General features: G+C 45.7%; 1 protein-coding gene across 1 annotated transcript in view; it reads right to left on the reverse strand.

Annotated features, from left to right (window-relative positions):
* The window catches only part of EVA1A (eva-1 homolog A, regulator of programmed cell death), a 64,983-nt gene extending 48,942 nt beyond the window's left edge, over nt 1–16,041 (reverse strand). Inside the window, 2 exon segments of the mRNA XM_066267485.1 lie at nt 15,404–15,635; nt 15,975–16,041. Of these exon segments, the coding sequence (XP_066123582.1) occupies nt 15,404–15,635; nt 15,975–15,998 (256 nt within the window). The 5' untranslated portion in view covers nt 15,999–16,041.
* Nucleotides 16,042–21,434: the final 5,393 nt, after the last annotated feature.

Raw genomic sequence — 21,434 nt, forward strand, 5'->3', positions numbered from 1 at the left:
GGAGATTAACAGTAGCAAAGGACGATGGAGTGCAAAAGTACTCACAAAATAGTTCGCTACAATGAACAGGGTAGGGACCCTTTTCATTACTCAAAGGTAACCACCATTGAAAAAACCACCACAGAAGCACATGAGATAAAAAAAGATAGCAACAGAGGAAAGATGTATGGAATACAACCAAATAAAAACAAAAGATAGAAAAACGAAAGAGAAGGATCAAACAAGACACAAAACTAACAGAAAGCAAGATATAAAATGGCAATAGGGAACTCACAAGTATCAATAATTACACTAAATGTAAATGGATTAAACTCACCAATAAAAAGGTACAGAGTAGCAGAATGGATTAAAAAAGAAAATCCAACTGTATGCTGCCTACAGGAAACTCATCTAAGTAACAAGGATAAAATCAAAGTGTACGCAAGGGTGCACTAGTGTGCCCTAGAACAGTGGTCCCCAACCTTTTTTGGGCCACTGACCGGTTTAATGTCAGAAAATATTTTCACAGACCGGCCTTTAGGGTGGGACGGATAAATGTATCACATGACCGAGACAAGTGTCAAGAGTGAGTCTTAGACGGATGTAACAGAGAGAATCTGGTCATTTTTAAAAAATAAAACATAGTTCAGACTTAAATATAAATAAAACGGAAATAATGTAAGTTATTTATTCTTTCTCTGTGAACTGGTACCAAATGGCCCAAGGACCAGTACTAGTCCACAGGGGGTTAGGGGGTTAGGGGGTTAGCCCTAGAAGGTTTCCAGGTGCGCCCTATGGTATTCCAGAGAAATATTGTTGGGGACAAAAATCCAACAGGGTTTTTGGAGTTTAGATTTTTGGGGGACAGAGGTGTGGGGAATTGGCTGTAAACTGACAGTCTGCCCAACCCCCCACCTCACTTGCCTGATTAGGTTGCAAAAGGCTGTTAAACTGTGGTGCTGGATTGTTTACACTACCCTCATGTTCTCTGGAAAGACTGGCGGCAAGTTTCTTCTATCCTTTGTTGATGTAAAGTTAAGATATGTATGGTAGGGGTTTTCTGCATTCAACACAATTAATTGTAAAAAGAGAGGAATTCTTCAATGTATTGATGAGGAAATAAGAGTTTGCCTTTCAAATATATGTCCAAACATTGAAGAAATTGCTAGGACATATCAGGCTCCTCTTTGTCATAAACACAGAATGAAAAAACTTAACACATTCACACCAGGACCTGCCAAATTTACTAAATCTTACTAAGAATGTGTGTGTGTGTGTGTGTGTGTGTGTGTGTGTGTGTGTATATAACTTTTTTGTCATTTTATTATTTTAATCCCTTTTTTATGAATTCTAAAAAGCATAACTCAAAAAAATTAACATAAAAACTTTTTTAATATCAGAATAAATTTAATTTTGTCATATTTATTTTTGTTTCATTACCATAAAAGCACACTTGGACTTTGTAAAGCCAGTAGGCACGGCCAGAACCACCATCACAGCTGCCCGGCTCATGCAGGTTCGCATTGGATTCGGACAGTCGGTAAAGAAACAATGGAGCCAAAAACTGATAGGCCATTTTCTTTAATTCTAGCTTGCACCTGGCGGGCAAGTAAAAATACACACTGGGCTCCAAAACCCACTCACATTCAGTGCTCACAAAGCTACTGACTTATCCGAGTTTCCTAGAATCAAAGGTTTCTAGCTCACCAGCCTTATTCTCCTCAGTTCCCCATCTCCTTCCTTATCCCAGATACAAACTCAGCACAAACTGGCATCTCACTCAGCATTCCGCCATCTTGGCTGCTTCTCCTGGCCACATGGCGTCTTTCTGCTCTCTGTTCTGCTCCCTCTGCTCTCTCATGCTAATCATCCCAGGAACCAAGAGGGCAAGCTCCCGCTCCGTCCCCATTTTATAGTGTAGAAATCCAAACCCTTAATCCAATATACAAAATAGGGAAATCTCTAATACAAAGTCACTTCTTTGAGGCATGATTGTATTGTACCACCCCACATCAAAAAGGGTGGGAAAGGCTTAATCCCAAAACCAAGCCCCAGGCTACAAGGATTCTGCCTGCCTTTAGCCCACCCCAACACACATTAATATCACCTGGGCGACGGCCTCCTCGTGGGCAGTGTAATCTTTAACAAAGTGAGCATAATACATTTTATCTGCCCAATAGACTTCATATTTTTTTCTTTAATATTTGACTTAATTATTATAACATACTTCTCAGAAATTTGTGTATAGTGCGCCTACAATTATTTGTAGGATTTTAAAGGCACCCCAACTTCAAGAAGTTTGAGAACCACTGGATTAAGGATTCAATTAAGTCAATCCCAGGGGTCCCCAAACTTTTTACACAGGGGGCCAGTTCACTGTCCCTCAGACCATTGGAGGGCCGCCACATACAGTGCTCCTCTCACTGACCACCAATGAAAGAGGTTCCCCTTCCGGAAGTGCAGCGGGGGCTGGATTAAATCAGGCCCTGTTTTAGGGAGTGGTAGATAAGATTAGCAACCAGTTACATAGCCGGCTATTAGATCCACAGTTGATTAAAGACAGATTAGATCAGCGCTCTTAAATTAGGCAGCTGATTGGTTCAAGGAGTGATTTATAAAGCTGCTGATTCATTTGAATGATTGATTAGATCAGCAGCTGATCAGATTAAAGCATTTGATCGAAGAATGGCTCAGTCAGACTAAGCAGTTGATCAGATTAAGGATCTAGCCATCAGGCAGTTGATTAAAGCCCCAATTCATTTGTGGGCTGATTACATTTGTGACTGATTTTGATTGATCCAGGTGATCAGATTCGCAGGGGCCACTCAACCATCGGCTAGACTGATTAGATTAGCAGATGTTAGGATGGGTGGGTGATTAAATTATCATTTGATTAGATTAGGTGGGTGATGAGATGCAAGATTAACAGGGCCTTTTATCAAGTAACAATATCTCAATGGTGATACACTGGGCTTCCTATGTATTCTTTGTGACTCACATTAAGATATAGCTATGTTTGCCTGATCAGGCAGTGGCACAGTGGATAGAGCATCCAACTGGGACTCAGAGGACTCAGGTTCAAAACCCCAAAGTTGCTGGTTTGAGCACAGGCTCACCAGCTTGAGCACAGGGTCGCTGGCTTGAGCGTGGGATCATAAACATGACCCCAAGGTCACTGGCTTACGCCCAAGCTCACTGGCTTGATCTCAAGGTCGCTGGCTTGAGCAAGGGGTCACTTGCTCTGCTGTAGCCCCCCCCCCAGTCAAAGCACATATGAGAAAGCAGTCCATGAACAAGAAAGGAGCCGCAACAAAGAACTGATGCTTCTCATCTCTCTCCCTTTCTATCTGTCCCTATTTGTCCCACTCTCTGTCTCTCTATCTGTCTCTGTCACACACAAAAAAAAACACAACAAATAAAAGACATGGCTATGTTTATCTCTGTGCCAGTGAAAATCATCAAGATGCTTCCACTTCATGAAATTATCTGTTCTTTAAAGCCATCATTTTTGCTTATAAAAGTTTAGCAAATGGCCTGACCGGGCGGTGGCGCAGTGGATGGAGCGTCGGACTGGGATGCGGAGGACCCAGGTTCAAGACTCCGAGCTCACCAGCTTGAGCCCAAGGTCACTGGCTCGAGCAAGGGGTACTCGGCCTGCTGAAGGCCCACCCACAGTCAAGGCACATATGGGAAAGCAATCAATGAACAACTGGGGTGTTGCAACACGCAATGAAAAACTAATGATTGATGCTTCTCATCTCTCTCCATTTCTGTCCCTGTCTATCCCTCTCTCTGACTCTCTCTCTGTAAAGAAAAAAAAAAAAAAAGTTTAGCAAATGATTCAAAAGTAAGTTCTGAAAATCCAAATTGTGATCTTTAATGGGCATGAGGAAGTGGGATGAAAGAGACACAGAGGAGTTTCTGCCATGCTACCATGTTATATGTGTTAACCCAGATAGTGGCTATGTGCCAAATAGCAATAATTCATGAAAATGCATAATTATTTGATGGATTTTTCACTATATGGGTAACATCCCACAATAAAAAGCATTTTTTAAACATTACAGGTGATAATTTTGTTGCAATTTCTCTCAGGAAGTCCCTGTGAAGAATTCCACATTTCATTTTTCTCTTATTCCTTATTAAACTGTAGTTGGGGCCAAAGATGGATATATATATACATATTACCATCTGATCCTTGACAGAAAAGATTTGCTGGACCCTTGGTAACTTGTTCTAGAATACTCCCTTTGGTAGCTCATCAGTCCATCCAGTGACTGGCCTCTCAGATGATGTCTGAGCTGAGTTCATTTGCCTTTGCCAGCCTTCCTGGCTCACCTCTCACTACTCCCCTACGTGCAGCCTAACTCCATCCTCGCTGAATGAGTCCTCCAAACACACCAGGTTCCGTCCACCCAGAACACCACTACTCCCTTTCCACACCGAAAATGTCTACCCACTCTTCCAGGTTTGAAACCTTCCAGAATTAGCCCCTCAGTCCAAGGTTCAGGAACTCCCCCCGAAGCAGTGATATTCCACCAATAAATGGTACGTCATATACAGTAGATACAGGTCTACAAATCTGTCTTTCTTGCTAGACACCCTTACTCTAACCTGTTCTCTCCTGGCCCACCCTGTTCTTTACCAGCATAGTACCTACCGCAGTTTGTAATCATGTATTTCTCTGTGAATTTACTTTTTTTATGTGTTTCCTTAACAACTGTGAATTCCAAGAAGGCAGGAACTAAGTGCTGGGTTTATCACCACATTACCATCACCTGGTCTAGAGTCGCTGCTCAATTTGTTCAATGAACAAATGATTAGATGAATGGGGGGAAATAATTTTATGAATGAATCAAATACAAATGAAAGAAACTAAGGCATCAAAGCTGTTATTTTCTGAGCATGCCAAATTCTGCCTCTCAGACCCTCTTGCAGGCCCATGGTACAGAAGGTTGGATAGGCATAAGCACCACTGATAACTCTGGAGCATATATACAGCCCTAGTCACTCATTCCTGAAATCAATGTGTAGTGCTTGCATAGCCCTTTCCCATGAGAGCAAATTCAGTCCCCATGGAATTGGAATAAAACCACATGTAGGATTATATCACTGAGTCCATGTTTGCACTGAACCACACAACGCCCCAGCCATGCCCTCCTAGAGAAGGATATCTTCTCCTCCTGTCTACTGGGGAAAGGTAGGCAAGGTTCCTGCAGCTTCACCCCTCTCTCCCTAAGGAGAGTGTCCTGTCTGTCCATCACACCCACACCCAGCCAAAGGCACTCCACACCATGCTCACATTCAGGTGAGACACCTTGGCAAGATGGGGTTGGAAAGGGTTAAATAGGAATGATCCTCCCTTGCCTCACAGTGTCTAGTGCCAAGGGAAACTTCAAGCTTGAAATATGACCTTTGAAAGATGTACTATTCACTTTTTCTGATACTGAAAGCTCAAGATCAAGCAAATAATTCATTTGAGTTGCGGCTTTGTGTAGAAAGTATCTATCTATATATTTCCCAAAGCCATTTCCTAAATGACCTTTCTGATTCTGTAGTGTCACACTGGGAGAGACCCACCCATAAAGGCCCTCTGTGGAGGTGGGTGCATTTTATTAGATGTTTCCAAGAAGCGCAAAGACGCCTTTTCCACCAAGGCAAATATATGAAGTTGGCAGCCAAACCCTAATTCTAGCCCTGAGCCTCACGGATGTCAGCACCATGAACCAAGGCAAAACTGAGTTTCTTATTTAAGTCAAACATTAACCCTCTATGGTATCTACCTCTGATCTGAACAACAAAAGAATGTTATGTATTAAAATAACAAGAGATTGTCTTTGGCTCTAGATAAATACATTTTCTCAGAGCCTGTTGGACCTGTGTCCTTTAAGCCTGGCAACAAAGCATTCATAAGGAAATGTCAGTCTTTTCCATTATTAAGAGCTTAAATGGCAGTAGCCAAATCATCTAGAGTCATTGTAAGCATAGGGTTGTCACCCAGCAAACCTCCTTATAATGTGTCTCCCATTTCCTGTAAGATCCAAGCATCCATCTCCTTCTATAGACTTACCTTCTGCCCAATCATCTTTCCTTCTGCTCAGAGGATCAGGTGTCTTATGTCCAGTTCAAAGCCAGTGTCCCCTTCACTCTACCCACCCCCACCCCACTGTAGGGTGTCCCTTTCTCTTCTTTCCAGGCTTTGTGCCCCTACTCCCCTTAGCACCCCGATGTCTACAGAGCAGACACTACTTTCTAGTGCGTGACATGGAGTGCCAGCACACTGCTTTCTCAAGAATCCTTCAAAGACAAATTCAGAGGAGGGAGTACTGCAGATGACTTTGACATGGTCTGGATCTAACAACATGTGATGATTCACAGCTGGGTATTATTGTGAAAAAAATTTTCTCTTCTCCACCTAACAAAAGCTGAAAATGCAAATCACCTAACAGAGACTTCTTAGTGATTTCTAACCATAAATATAAAAGCTGCCCAGAACATGGGGAGAAATATTCCAAATCTTTGTGGAAGAGGCAGGTCAACACTGAGGTACTCCTCCCCATGTGCACAGTGCGCTTGTGGCCCCTTCACGAGGCCTCCTCTGGCTCAGTCCCTCCCCCCTTATATATTAACAAGCTTTTTCCAATTCCAAAATACTCCCTCCGCCGAACACCTCTGGTTATCATCTATTCTCCCTGATCCTTTCATAGCCAAGCTTCTGGAAAGGATTGCCTATGCCTGGTGTTTCCACTTCCTCACCCCACGTTCCCCAACCTACCTTGTCTTTCAAACTCCCCTCACTAAGTCACCAATAGCCTCTTAATTCCCAAATCCAGGGATATTTTATTTCTTTTGATTTTTTTAGTGATTTCCAAATTACATGATGCTGTCGATTCCCCACTTCTGGAAATTCTTTTCTCCCATATTCCAGTCTCCCATTCCCGCCCCCTGCCCAGCCCCTCCTCCCACTGCCTCCACCGGGTCCTCTTCCTCCCTTCGGTAAGAGGTCACTGCTAGGACCTGAGCCACCACTCCCAGAGGAAGTCTGGATCAGACACCGATAGCACAGGCCCTGGATCCTGACTGCCTGGGCTAAAATCCTAGGCCCATTATTTATATCTATCTATATGACCATAGGCAGTTACTTACCATCCCTGTGCCTCAGTTTATTCATTTGAAAAATGGGCATAATTATAGTCTTTCCAGGCAATGGGTACTGAGAACATAAAGGACTTAAAGCACACAGAACACACTCAATTAGCATTAGCCATAATAATTCCTCTCCCCTTGCTCTACCCTTGCTTTGAGCAACTGAGCCATGTCATAATTTCATTACTCTTGTTAGAAGTTTGCACATGAATCTTCTTCAAGAACCTCTTCCAAATGTCAAACCAACAAAACCATGCCACCCACTAGACATGTCTTCCTGGCCATCCCCGAGATGCTTCAAATTCAGTGTGTCTGAAACTGAGTGCATCATCCTTTCCTGCACATGCTGCCTCCTCCTCCTCTGTTACCTCTCCCAGGGAACAGCCCCACTGTACGTCCTGCCTCTTGGTTGCCTAGACCAAAAGCCCAGAGTCATCCCAGACTCCTGCCCCTCACCTACTCCCCTCTCGGTGAGTCACCACATCAGGTTGACTTTATTACCAAAGTATTTCTTGACTCTGTGCCCAATTCTCCACCCTTATTATCAGTGCCTTTGATAGAATCTCATTATTTCTCACCTGAATGATAATAAGTAACCATAATTTCAAAAATAATGATGGCTACTCTCATCACATACCAATTACAGATCAATCAGTGTGGTAGACACTTCACAAACCTCATCATACATAATCCTGAGCACTACCCATACCATCCATGCGGGAGGAATTAGAGTCCTTGTTTTCAGATGAGGAGACCAAGGCTCAGAGACATTTGATTAACTACCTAAGTTACACAAAGACATTGTGGAGCTGGGATGTGCACTGTGGTCTGTCTGACTTCAAATCTGCTTTCTCCACTCTATACACTGCAATGGTGTCCTAATTGGCCCTCCTGCCACAAGTCTTACTCATCTTTAATATCTACTCTCTTGCCAGAGAGGTCTATTTGACAAAGAAACTCTGACCCAGTCTATCTGCTGTGTGAAATCCTGCAGTAGCTCCCCAATGCTGGCAGAACAAAATACAAATTCTTCAGCAAGGTTCTTCCTGATGTGGTCACATTGTCCATTTACATATCTGCCTGCCTTCTCTCCACCCAGGCCTTTTTCCCTCCTTCCTTTTGGAGCACACTATGCCTGCTCCCCAGCCATGCGGTCCTTCTGCCTGGGATGCTTTTTTCTCTCATCAGCTGGATGCCTCCATCTCAGCCTCCAAGATGCATGTCCTCCTGGACCCACCCGCTGCCCAAGCTGAATTCAGTTAGGTGTCGCTTGTCTGGATGCCCAATGGCTCTGTGGTGGCCTCTTGCACAGCAATTTAGGTGATGGAACATTCATTGATTGAACACCTATGACCTGCCAGAGACCCAGCGGGTTCCAGTGACTCGGGAATCAACAAGGTGTATGTCCTGCTTTTAGAGAACAGACTTTAAAAAGCGAAATGGACAGTAAAATTATCTGATTCCTGTCTCCATGCTGGATTGCTAAAATTCTTGGGTAGGAAGAGTATCTTGGTCCTCAGGGCCTAGAACTGTGCTTGACACATGAGGCTGTCAGTAAATACTGACAGCTTGAGCTGAGCAGACACACAAGCCCACCTACAGGGAAACTCCACTTTCGTGTGTGGCTTTTCCAGACTCTAAATGTCCAAGTCGTTGTTTTCTGCACATCCATGAGGTCCTCACAGTGCACCCTGCAGCTTGGACATGCGGAGGCTCTAACACTGGTGAATTTCCAGGCCACCATCCCCGCCCATGCAACTGACCTGCTGAGAGAGGGAGGGACCAAGACCTCACAGCAGGTAAGTGGCAGTGCTGACACCCCGTCCAGTGCTCATCCTGCTCACGCAGCAAGATGGAAGCTGCTGTTAGAGGCTGCTCACCCATGTGGCACACAGGACAGGAGCTCCATGAAGGGAAGCACGTGTTTTCCAGTAGAGAGCCCTTCCCGCCCCCTCCCACAGGCGGCTGTGGCCGGTCTTGTCTTAACAAGATGAGCGAGTGAAAGGACAAGCCAGCGGTGTTTGTGTCCGTGCCCAGGGCAAGACGGCTTCAGGCAGCCCTTTTGATCGGGGCCCCCGTGCAGAAACAAGATCCCCTGAAACCTGCTCCCTGCAGCGGCTGCCCTGACTGAGTGACACAGGCAGGAGGGCACAGGGCAAAGGGGAGAGGCTTAAATTACAACAGGTGTTCTGTAAAAAGCCTTCTTCTCCTCTCAAGTTTGTGCTGACTTCTCGCTGAGCTGAGAGACATTTCCGCCTCCTCTCACGGTGGAGGACAAAGTGCAAGCTGCCTAAGTGATCAAAGGGGTGTGAGAGGAGGAAGGGAGAGGTGCTGAACCGGGAGCAGAGCGCTAACTGCCCGGGGCAGGGCCGCAGACATCAGGCAGGGGGAGGGAAAGCGGAGAAACTGGGAGGAAATGGCCATTCCTTCCTTGGCCACAGCAGCCCACATATACCTGTGCTTTCCTTTCTGAAAACTAGAATTTCTAACAGCAGCTCTGATGACCATCCTGATACCATCTGGGTCAATGGGGAAGGGCTCAGAGCCCAGCAGCCTGAGTCTGATCCCAGGTCTGCCTTGTAGCTGTGGGTGGAACCGTTTTTCCTGCTCTAACTCTGACCTCCAAGGTTGGCTGTGGGGATTCATGCAAAAGCCCTTAGCACAGGGCTTGACACCTGCCTCCAGTGTCACTACTATAATCAAACACTAGGAACCACCTGTGGGGCCACATTCCTGGAGGGAGGATATTCAGTAGAGACCATCCTTCTCTCTGCCTCTGTTCATGACTACTGGCTAGACTGGGTCTTCCTCTGCACCCGTATCTGCCCCGTCATAGCACTAGCCGCCCACTGTGCTGTGTCGGACTGTTTTCTTATCTCCCTATTCAGGCCATCAGCACCTTGGGGGTCGGAATGTGAGTTTCATGTTAGAACATTTGTTCACTCATTTGTCACACATTAAGTGCCTATGTACCAAGAAGTCCCTAAGTGGTGAGTAAATGAATGCAGTCTGGGAACAACCTGTAGGAACACCTGTATAGATCATTCAATCAACAAGCATATGTGCCCATCACCTGTGGTGAAACCTATGCAAAGGCTTTGAGTCCAAGGAGAAGAATTGCAAATGTGAACCTGAGTCCCAAGAAATGTGTCCATTCTGATGACACATTCTGAGCCACAGCTGACCTGCTGCCTCACATGCCGAGTTTATTTAAGACAGATCTGATCAGTATCTATCTGTGTGTATATCTCTGTGTGTGTGTGTTTCTCTTTCTCTCTCATTTCCTCCCTCCCCCTTCTATCACTTGCTCTCTTCCTCCTTCCCTCTAAGACCTGAAAAATTTATCAATTACTTAGCAATTCATCCAGACTTTTGGATGCTCAAGGTAATGTTCCAAACTCCAAACCAGAAGAGGCCATCACAGTTCATCAAACAGGGCTTTGAAAAGTAAACAAAACAGCAGACTCAAACCATGGAGCACAGCTTTGTTTGTGACTGGGTTTCTTTGCTTAGTGGAGACAATGTCCCTCTGCTGGCCCCTGGGCTCTGGTCCCGCTGCCCCAGGAGGGAGCAGGCCAGTAGAGACTGGAGGCAGAGCCACCATTTAAAGAGCTCAGCACACCTGAGCTTTAAACGTGATCCCATTGTCTCCCAACTGCAGGAACAGACTCTTGGACTGCTGAAAAGTCAAAGCCGCTTCCCCAGGTCCATCTCTAGCCCCCCAGTCCCACCCTGACCTCCTCATTTGCCTGGCCCTTTCTTGGCTTTGCACAGTGTACATGCAGTTTCCTGTCTGTAACAGCCATGATCACCAGTCCCTCCAAACACAGCAAGCTCCTCACAGCAAGCTCCTGCATTAAGAGCCAGATCTCTGAAGCCTTTCCTGACTCCTCTAGCAGAGACGGTGGCTGGTTCCTTTGAGCTCCCAGTGCTTTGCTCAGATCTTTCCTATTCCACTTAATACACTCCAAAGACCTGTTTACATGTCCATCACATGTCTTGAACTGTGATCCTGATTATAAGGCCCACATCTTCTCCATCTTGGAGCCTTTGGCACCAGCATAAGTTACTCACCCCACGTGTACTCCAAGCACACTCTAACATCTGAAGATCCCGTCACCACTCTAGTGTGGTCTCAACCAAATGCCCCTTACAGCGCCACAGATTTCACAGAGGCAAATAACAAAGGAATATTTCACAGGAAACACAACTCAACACCTAACAGGGTGAAGTGTCTCTCCCTAGCACCAGACACATAAGCAGAAACCAGCTTCATTAAGAATCTGGTCAGTTAGGAGTTGCTTCCCAAGACAGGGGCCAACAAAATGTGACATCAGAGGTCTGAACACCTGGCACCAGGCCCAATATTCCCTGCTGGGCGAGTTTAGAAGCCTCAGTAGAAATGCAAGTGATGCCCAAAGATCTTGGGTCTGACTTATACTCCAGGCATTAGCCCATCAGGCCAGTCTGTTTCCGAGATCAGGCAGCTGGGGACTCAGGAAACCCAGGATAATGCCAGCAGGCAGCAAGAGTCTGGGTCTGAAGGAGAAAGGCAGTCAGGGGGTCTGAGGGGTCTCTGACATGCTGATGGTCAGGGAAGTTCTCATCCTGTCCACCCAGAAAAGCAGTCTTACTATACTATTTCTTCAACCTCTAACAAAACCACAAGGCCTTATACAAACCAGGTAACCTCATCCCACTGAAGTCTGGGGACAATCTGCCAAAATAAGCAAATTCAGGGGATCACAGCTGGGCAGAGCAGCTGTGGAAGAAGCCAGAAAACACAAATATGCAGGTTTTTGTGCAAGGCAGTTTGGTCTACCCAACAAGTGGCCAAGGGACCAGCAAGGGCGGGGCTTGGCTTTCAAAGCCCAAGGCTGCATTCAGGGAAATAAAAGATTCCAAATTGGTGAAGTGATCAGCCATAACCTAGTATCCGGTGTCACACATAACTCACAGAGAGTCAGTGACTGGTTCCAAACTTTGTTCTCCAAAACCCCATATGGATCATTAAATTCTCTTAACAAGGTTTGCCTTTAATATATAAATGTTCCTCATAACATTTGGAGAGAAAGCATACTCTGCACCTGATCAAATATAAGGTAGGAGACCCAGCTGGTGGTATTCATCCATCCATCCCACATCCACTGATTGATTTCACCATGTTTATGTGCTAGGTGCACACTGACAAGGCCATGTGCTTGGAAAGGACAAAGCTGGAGTCAGATAGTTCCTGACCCCACGTTTGCACCCCTCTCTCCTCCAGGCAGATGTTGTTGACTTCACACCCCAGCCCCAAAGGGTTAACGCTGTTCTGACCCTAACCAGGCAAATATAAGGCTCCAGTTAGCAACAAGTTCATTGGCACTGTGACAAGGGACTGACTCCAGTGTCCTGTCACTCTGTGGCTGAGGGCAGAGTAAGCAGGAGAGGAAAGGGACAGGAATTCTAAGAATACTGGCACAGTTTTAGATCACAAATATGGTGCAGGTAGAAAACCCAATGGACTTCAGATTTTATTAATGCACATAACAAATCCCAACTCATATTTACTGAGCACTTACTACATGCAGAGCATTCAGCTATGCCCTTTACCCACATAGTGTCAAGAGTGTGCGTTCTGCAGTCCAGATGTCTATATGAATCTTGGCCCTACCCCTCATTAACTGTGTGGCTTTGGCCAAACTGCTTAGCCTCTCTGTGCCTCATTTCTTTGTCCAGAAAATAGGGTAATACCAATACTAACTTTAAAGCATTGTTATGAGGATTAAATGAGTAAAGGCATAAAATGCTAAACCTGAACTATGTCCCGGCAAAGAGTAGTCACTCAGTACTAAAATGAACAATTACTATCCCTTTAGTTAGTCATACTACTTTGCAGAGAAGCAGACTATTTCTTCCTATTTTACCAATAAGGCTTTGAGAGACCGAGTCAACTTGCTCAAGGTCAGATAGTTAATAAGTGGCAGAGCTGGGATCTGAACTCAGGCAGCCTGACTCCAAAGCCCACAAGCTTAAGCACCACCATAAGCATGCCACTGTGTTAGTTTCTAGGTACATAAAGAGCTGTAGGAAGATGAACAAAGGACCCCTATACAGTGCAGTACTCACTACAGAAGAGATATATTGAAAAAAAGGAGGGGGGGAGGCAGAAGGGCTGGGGCTGGTGTAGCAGGGAGCATCAGTTAGCAGGACCTGAAGAACGCTTCACCCAGAAGGGGACTTAAGTTCTAGTCCCCAAGAATGATGAGGAATTTGCCAGTCAAGGAGGAAGGGCATTCCAAGAAGTCAGAACCTAGAATACCAAAAGAATAATGAGTTGGGTGGTAGGGGAGGCACACAGAGGAACTTGCATTGCATAAAGTTAGGCTGGGCAGGTAAGTTGAGGCCAATCATGAACAGCCATGTGTGCCAACATCAGAGGTGAGATTTGATTCTGTAAAAGTTTTCATTTTAACAGGCACAGGATCTACCTTCAGTGCTTGTAAAAGAGGTGTAGATTCCCATACCTGCTGAGAGCTCTGGAAACCAACAAGGGTGTTAAGGGACTGTAGTAATAGCATGGCTGGCTGAAGTGTTAACAACAGAATTCTGGCACTGGAATGAAGGGAGATTTGGGGACAGAAGCTAGAATAATTGACCAAACTGGAGCAGATAAGAGGGTAAGAGCTGGGAATAATAGCACTCCTCATGAACTGATACATGATATCAGGGTTTCTCAACCTCAGCACCATTAACATTTGGGACTGATAATCCTTTGTTGGCAGGGGGCAGGGCGGGTACCGTCTTGTTCATCACAGGAAATTTTGCAGCATCCCTGGCCTCTGCCTACCAGATGAATAGCATCTTCCGCCACTTACATGGAGACAGCCAAAAATGTCTCCAGACATTGCCAAATGTCACTTGGGACACAAAATCAAAACCCTAGTTGAGAACCACTGCTTTAAATCCTCCAATTCCCATTTTACAGATGAGGAAATTCAGCCACAGAAAGGCCTCAGCCAGGAATCAAATGCCAGTGGTCTGGCTCCAGGACCCCGACCCTTAGCCATCCAACTTGACTGCCTTTCAGGAAGAGAGACTCAACCCAGCCTACTGAAGCAGAATTATAGATTTGGTGATGGACTGATGACAGGAAGAGTGAGTTCGAAGGTGAAATCTCAGTGCTTGCCACTAAACTGAGAGAATAGGAAGTATTAAATAAGTCCTTTGGATTTGTTTGTTTGTTGTTTTTTAGACTCTATTTTCTTAAATAGAATCAAGATGTACTGACTCAAAAAGGAAAAACCTAGTCCCCCGTGGTATAAACCAGAAGGAGGTGGTGTGTTCCTTCTCCAGCTATACAGAGAAACACCTCTGTAGGGCTGAGCATGGGATATGTCATACCAATATCCTGGCTGGGCCACTTCCCAGATGTGTGGCCCTTGGCTCCTTAGTTAACCTCTCTGCATCTCACTTTGTCCGTTTACAAAATAGGAGTAAAAGTTTCTAATCATGGACTTGATGTGAGAACTCAGGGAATAAAAGCAAAATGGCAAATTAGCACAATAAAGTTGGCCTCCCTCGCCTTAGGAACCATGCTTATTACCTCCACGCCTCGTGTGCGTCGGTATCCAGTAGCCCTCTCCACTACTTCCACCACCACAACCCAAACTTGGGGACCCTTAGTGCGATAAGAAGCTGATTGTACTTCTCTCTACCAGCACAGCGTCCCCCTGGGGCCTTAGGGGGCGCCAACAGCCTTGTCACTCCCCAATCCGCCCTGATTTCAGAGTTATGGAAATCACTAAAAGCGCACGGCGAGCTGGGTGCTTCCAAAAGGAGCCAGGTAAATGAGTTCAGCGTGAACCACGGAAATTTCAGGCAGGTCCGCACCAAGCAGGCCCGGGGTGGAAGCCAGTCATTGCCGCCGGCCGGCCAGTTCAGTCTAAGCTCCCGGAGACCGAGGAGCAGAGAAGCGCGGAGATTTGGAAGGCACCCGTCCCCGAAGCGAGGCTGCAAAGGCTGGGAGCTGAGAGTTATTGGATCAGGGTGGGGGGAAAACCTGGGGCGGAGAAAGAACAGGAAAGTAGGAGGAAGAAGAGGCAAAAAGAAAAAAGCGCTGGGGAGGCAGAGTTCCTTAGGGGACCCAGCCTACAACACCTGGGTGGGGGGCCGGGAACAAAGCTGCGGCTTCAGGTCAGAAGTGCTCTGGGTGTTTCCGCAGAGGGGGCGCTCCGAGGAGCCGGGCGGGCTGGGGATGCCGGGCGCCCCGGGCGCGCTCTCGCTCGCTGCTTACCTTCGCTGGGGCCGCCCGCACGTACTTCCGGGGGCTGTGAGCGGGGGGCGCAGGCCGAGCCGGGGGACCTGGAGTGGGTCACCGAAGGACGCGACAAATCGGTGCCCGGAGCTTGCGCCGGCGCTGGCGCCTCGGAAAGATATCCCAGTGGAGGAGCCGCCAAGGGACTGCGCGGAGAGCGGGGTCCCACCGCCTCGGCTCTCACGAGCGATCGCGCCGAGCCCCGCAGACGCTGGAAGAGCCCGAGTCAGTGGGAGGAAAAGGTTGTCTCATTTCCTTCGGTCTCCCCACTCCTCCGCCCCCTCTGCTCTGGACCTGCCCTCACTCTCCCCCGCCCCCTTCCCCAAGCCAGCGGCCCATGTGGGCGCTTGGAAGAAGGGAAACCTGAACTACTGCAGCGTGCGGCGCCTCCCTCCTCGCCAAGTTGGTTCACGCTCCCAGCCTCCTGCTTGGTTCCCCGCGCTTCTGACAGTCTCCAGCACCCCGGAAGGCTCCCCGTCGGCCGTGCCCACCCTGTCCCGGTGCTCTGGTCGTTCCCCCTGCTGGGACGAGCCCAGATTTAAAAGCATACCTCTAAACTCCTGCCAGCATCCATCCTCTCATTTCTTCTTGCTGCCTGCTATAAGCCTGTATTAAACCACTCACTCCAGACAGGAAATAAGTACTTACTTTGTTAAATTCTATCAACCTTTTTTTTTTTTTTCCAGTGAGGAGTTTAAAGCATGATGCATAATCTCAAAGGGGTGTTCATTTTGATGGGAAGGAGAGCAGCTGAGGTCTTTGGCCTTGCTCACTCAGAGTTAGGGTTTTGTTTGTTAATTCAATGATTACTGAGAGCCTAATCTGCTCCGAACCAGGCAGAAATGAACCAGAAGGGCATATTGTTCCTAGACAATCGTCATAGGTGATTAGCGCAGGTTGAAAGGAGGTCAGGGATGCTGTGGTCTCTTACAGATAGGTCAAGGACTGGAAGAATTTTCTTTAGGGTAAAAACAGCTTGGACAGAGGCAAGAAAGAGTGACAAAACCCTATCATGACACAGACAGAGAGCATAGCCAGGATGGGAAGTGATGGTGGGCAAACAGGGAAAAGAATGTTGAACCAATTGATCAAGAGAGGATAGGAGCAGCCTGACCAGGCAGTGGCTCAGTGAATAGAGCCTCCACCTGGGATGCTGAGGACCCAAGTTTGAAACCCTGGGCTCACCAGCTTGAGCATGGGCTCACTGGCTTCAGCGCAGGGTGGTGAGTTTGAGCTTGGGATCATAGACATTAACTCATGGTCACTGGCTTGAGCCCAAAGGTCACTGGCTTGAAGCACAGGGTTTCTCCCTTGAGCAAGGGGTCACGAGCTCTGCTGGAGCCCCCGGTCAAGGCACATAAGAGAAAGCAATCAATGGACAACTACGATGCCACAATGAAGAATTAATGCTTCTCATCTCTCTCTTTTGCTAATAAATAAATAAAAAGAGAGAGAATAGGAGCAGCAGAAAGTAATGGGATAGAATTGATAAGACCTATTGACCAAGAAACACATAGGTCATTGTGATAGTGGATAAACAAAATCCCAGATCATCTCTGGAGTTGCTACTCCAAGTGTGGTCCTGGGACAGGTAGTATTAACATCCACTGGAAGCTTATTAGATATAGGACTTTCCAGCTTCACGTGATTACTAAATCAGAATATGTATTTTAACAAATTCCCAGATAACACAAATGTTCATTAACATTTTGGCAGTACTGCTATTTATACTCCTGGAGGTATATTAGAGTTTCTGTATATTAGAAACACCTGGAGAACTTTAAAAACCAATATGAGGCCCCTGTTCCACCCCCACAAATGCTTATTTAATTGGTTTGGGGTGGGGCTATATCACTATTTTTTAAATGCTTTCCAGATGACCTAATATAGTCATAAGTAGAGAATCACTGTTCTAGATTTATTCAAGAGTACTTCATTTAACCCTGAACTGCAGCTCTTCAGAAAGGAAAAGAACACCTGCGTGTGGGTGAAACTGTCATGACAAGTTGTGGCCTTAATACAGAGGCAACTGTCAGCTGGAAAGAGCCTTTGTTTTCTGGTTCCCTAATCAGGGAACCAGATTCTAGCCTCAGATGGCCACTAAATTACTATCTGAACTTAGACCAGTACTCCTCTGGTAGGCCTTGTTTCCTTATCTACAATAATACACATCTGATTAAATTTACAGTCTACTACCTAGGATGCAAGGTGCCATTATCAGAGCTCCCCTACATTCTCAGCTTTATCAGCAGGCAAGCAAAGGAAGAAGTGGTGTAGAGAAGAGGGTTTTCCTGTTGTATTGTGGGTTCCAGTCATGTACACAGCCATACATGAACACCAGACATCAAAGGATTGTGTGCCGAGCCCACGGCTACACACACAGTTGGTGCTCAATACATGTGTACTAAATGAATGAATAAATAAATAGGGTACAGATGCCTGTAGGTGGCATAGACTTCCAATGGACTGGCCCTACTCCAGAACCTATGCATTTGCTCCCTAAACCAGAAGAAAGACATTTAGAAGCACTCTGACCCATGAACCTAGCTAGGATTTAAAACTATTACTATTAAGAATTGCTAATATTTGTTGAATGTTAATATACACCTGGCATTGTGCTAAACGCTTTGCTTGGCATTGCTTCACTTCATTATAATGATGAAGATATTGTTGAACCCCTGCACTACAACTCATTTCAGGAATCACAGATATGGAGGGACATGAGCTGTCATCTGGACCAGCTTCTGCCTCTTGTGCAGCTGGACACAAGAAGCCAAAAAGCCCCATTGGGTGGCCTTACAGGTCATTCTCCTAGAGTAGTGGTTTTCAACCTTTTTACACTTGGGGACCAATAACCAAGCCAGCCCAAAACAGAAACACACAACAAAGTTTTATCTTACCACACGTAATAGTGCAGCACAGTATAAGCTGTTGCTAGATTTCTGAATTCTACGTGTACAATGCATTGAATACTAATAAGTTTGTCCAAATGCTTTTTGTCTATTATGCATGATTTGTAAATGCTCTACACAGTGCAAAAGGTTGTTTGAATGAGCCTGCAAGTTCCAAAGATATCTGAGACAACCTCAAAAGTATTTTCATTAATGACACAGGCTGATAAGTGGCAATCACTGGGCATAAGAGAATTCGACTAAGACTATTGGTATAACCTGACTGATGATGGTGCAGTCGATAGAACATCGACCTGGGATGCTGAGATCCCCAATTTGAAACCCTGAGGTCTCTGTCTTGAGTGCGAGCTCATCCAGCTTGAGCTCAGGCTCACCAGTTTGAGTGCAGGGTTGCCTGCTTGAGCATGGAATCATCAACATGATCCCATAGTCGCTGGCTTGAGCCCAAAGGTTGCTGGCTTGAGCAGGGGTCATTGGCTTAAGTGGAGCCCCCTGGTCAAGGTACATATGAGAAGCAATCAATGAACAACAACTAAAGTGCCACAACTATGAGTTGATGCTTCTCATCTCTCTTCCTGTCGGGTTGTCTGTGTTTCTCTAGCTTTAAAAAAAAAAGAGAGAGAGAGAATATCTTTGGGTCTATACTCTACACAACATCAGGTGGTTAACTCTGTGGACAAGCACAAAATTTCTGGACTACTGGCACCGGTCCATGAACCGGCAGTTAGAAAACACTGCTCTCAAGCATGCACCCGGGCATGGAGATCAACCTTGAGGGAAAGGTTTAGAATTTGGTTCTAGGGTTTTACAGAAATAAATTGTCCCAGAAGCTATCTCAGAGGACCCATGGGCTATGGCTAAGCCTGGGAAAGGGACTTCTGCAAGCTACCCACTTCATGAGTGCATGATGCATGTGTGTGTGAGCACGCATGTATGTGCATGCACTGCCTTTTAACTAGATCCTCTTAGATGCCAAACCCCAGCTCTATTCACATATATTTCTTTTAATTCTCACAGCATCCTGACAGGTTAAGTACTCTTATTTTCTTATTTTATAAATAAACGTCATGAAGTGAAGATCTGTTTGTCCCAGCAACCTAAGTTTCTTAAGTGTTCTAGACACCATAGGCAACCTGCATGTCACACTTGACCCTCACCTGGGGAACTTTTTGAAATAACAAGTTGGGCTCCAGGCCCATCAAATCAAAGAATCTCTAAGGTTGGTTTTGCTTTTTTTTTTTTAAACCTCTGCAGGTAAGTAAACCATGCAGGTCAGGATTGAGAACCACTTCTATAGGAAATGCAGACAAAGCTTAGATCAGGAGTCCCTAAACTACGGCCTGGCCCGCGGGCCACATGCGGCCCCCTGAAGCCATTTATCCCCCCCCTCCCCCCCCCCCCCCCCGCCGCACACCCGGAAGGGGCACCTCTTTCATTGGTGGTCAGTGAGAGGAGCATAGTTCCCATTGAAATACTGGTCAGTTTGTTGATTTAAATTTACTTGTTCTCTATTTTAAATATTGTATTCGTTCCCATTTTGTTTTTTTACTTTAAAATAAGATATGTTCATAGTTTTTTTTATAGTCCGGCCCTCCAACGGTCTGAGGGACAGTGAACTGGCCCCCTGTGTAAAAAGTTTGGGGACCCCTGGCTTAGATCCTATGAGATGAGACCTTAACAAAACAGTAAGGAGCTCAGTCTAGGAATAATCTCCAAAAGTCATCAGGAACAGAAAAATTGAAATCGCTTCTTTGTCCAAAGTATGTTAAGACAATCCCAAGCTGACGAAAATTTTTGGACTTAGCCTTGGGTGAGTGAGGTCATCCCCACATGGTCAAGGGTAGGAAATCTCTCGTTCCACCCCAGAAAGTACAAATGATTGAAACCAGAACCCTTGCCCCTCATCCTATGACACTGCTCTTTACAAGACGCCTTCAAACATCCAGCGCTTATGAATTCCAGAAGTCGCCAGTGCTCTCCAGGAGCATGGAGCGAGGCAGTCATGTAAACCAAAATATGAAAGACAAACGAAATTGCTCATGGCCCAAGGAGAGGCTAATGGATGTGCAGACAGGGACACCAATGTGTCACCATTAATGATGTCACTTTGGGAAAATCAGGAGGCTGAGATTTTTTAAAAGTGTTTTGCCCTACAGTCATTTCATATTTATTCATCTTAGCAAAAGTAAGCATGTAAAGAAAATGTGTACTTGTTTAAGATATTAGTTTGGACAAAAAGAACAATTTATTTTTCTTGCTGGCTTGCTTGCTTTTTCTTTTTCTTTACTTTTTTAACCCACTGTCTCACTTTTGCCATTATATTCCCTGGCCAAGTAACAGGATTTCTACTAAGGCCCATGGATAGACATTAACCAAGTGGCATTTAAATTCATTTATTCCATAACAGCCTGCTGAAATGAAACCAGTCATCTGATAGCATTAGCTACTACTAACACCCCCTAGACACTAAAGGTGGACTTCAGCAAGGCACCTGTACAGTCCAACCTTTCACCAACTTTTTACAAGGTCTAATGGATGCCTTTAATCACCAAATAAATCAATGTTGATGCTTATACCCCCTCTGAAGTTCTAGTTTCCAGATGTAGACAACTAAATTATTAAATCCATGTTTACCATGGATTTCCTTTTCAGAGAGCGCTATTTACCTGTGCGGAGGAATATGAGGGGATCTAGGGAGCACCTTTCACTTGTTTCCATAAAATGCTAATAGAAGTAGAAAGCTCAGGGCATATAAGTGCACAACTGAGATCCCCCCCCCCAGTGTTCTAATCACCTCCCCCACCTTTCTTTAAATATTTTGTGCCCAGAAGAGATGAGATAATGAGGAACAAGCATCAATTAAGCATGTCTTCAATCTATTGTGAAGTGGAGGCTTATCTTTCATTGAATTATTTCCTCATGGCCCCGGTCAGGAGACAGAGGTCTAAATGCTCTTGGCTAAACCACTTTAACTTGCTTGGGGTAATAGAGTAGAAATCAAAATATTTCTCTAGCCAGTTGCTGCTGCCTAATACAACGTTATGTCTGATTAATGGCGGGTTTTAAATCAAAACATATTCCCCAGTTAAACTATAAAC

Source organism: Saccopteryx bilineata, chromosome 3 (genome assembly GCF_036850765.1).
Source record: "Saccopteryx bilineata isolate mSacBil1 chromosome 3, mSacBil1_pri_phased_curated, whole genome shotgun sequence".
NCBI classification, from domain to species: domain Eukaryota; kingdom Metazoa; phylum Chordata; class Mammalia; order Chiroptera; family Emballonuridae; genus Saccopteryx; species Saccopteryx bilineata.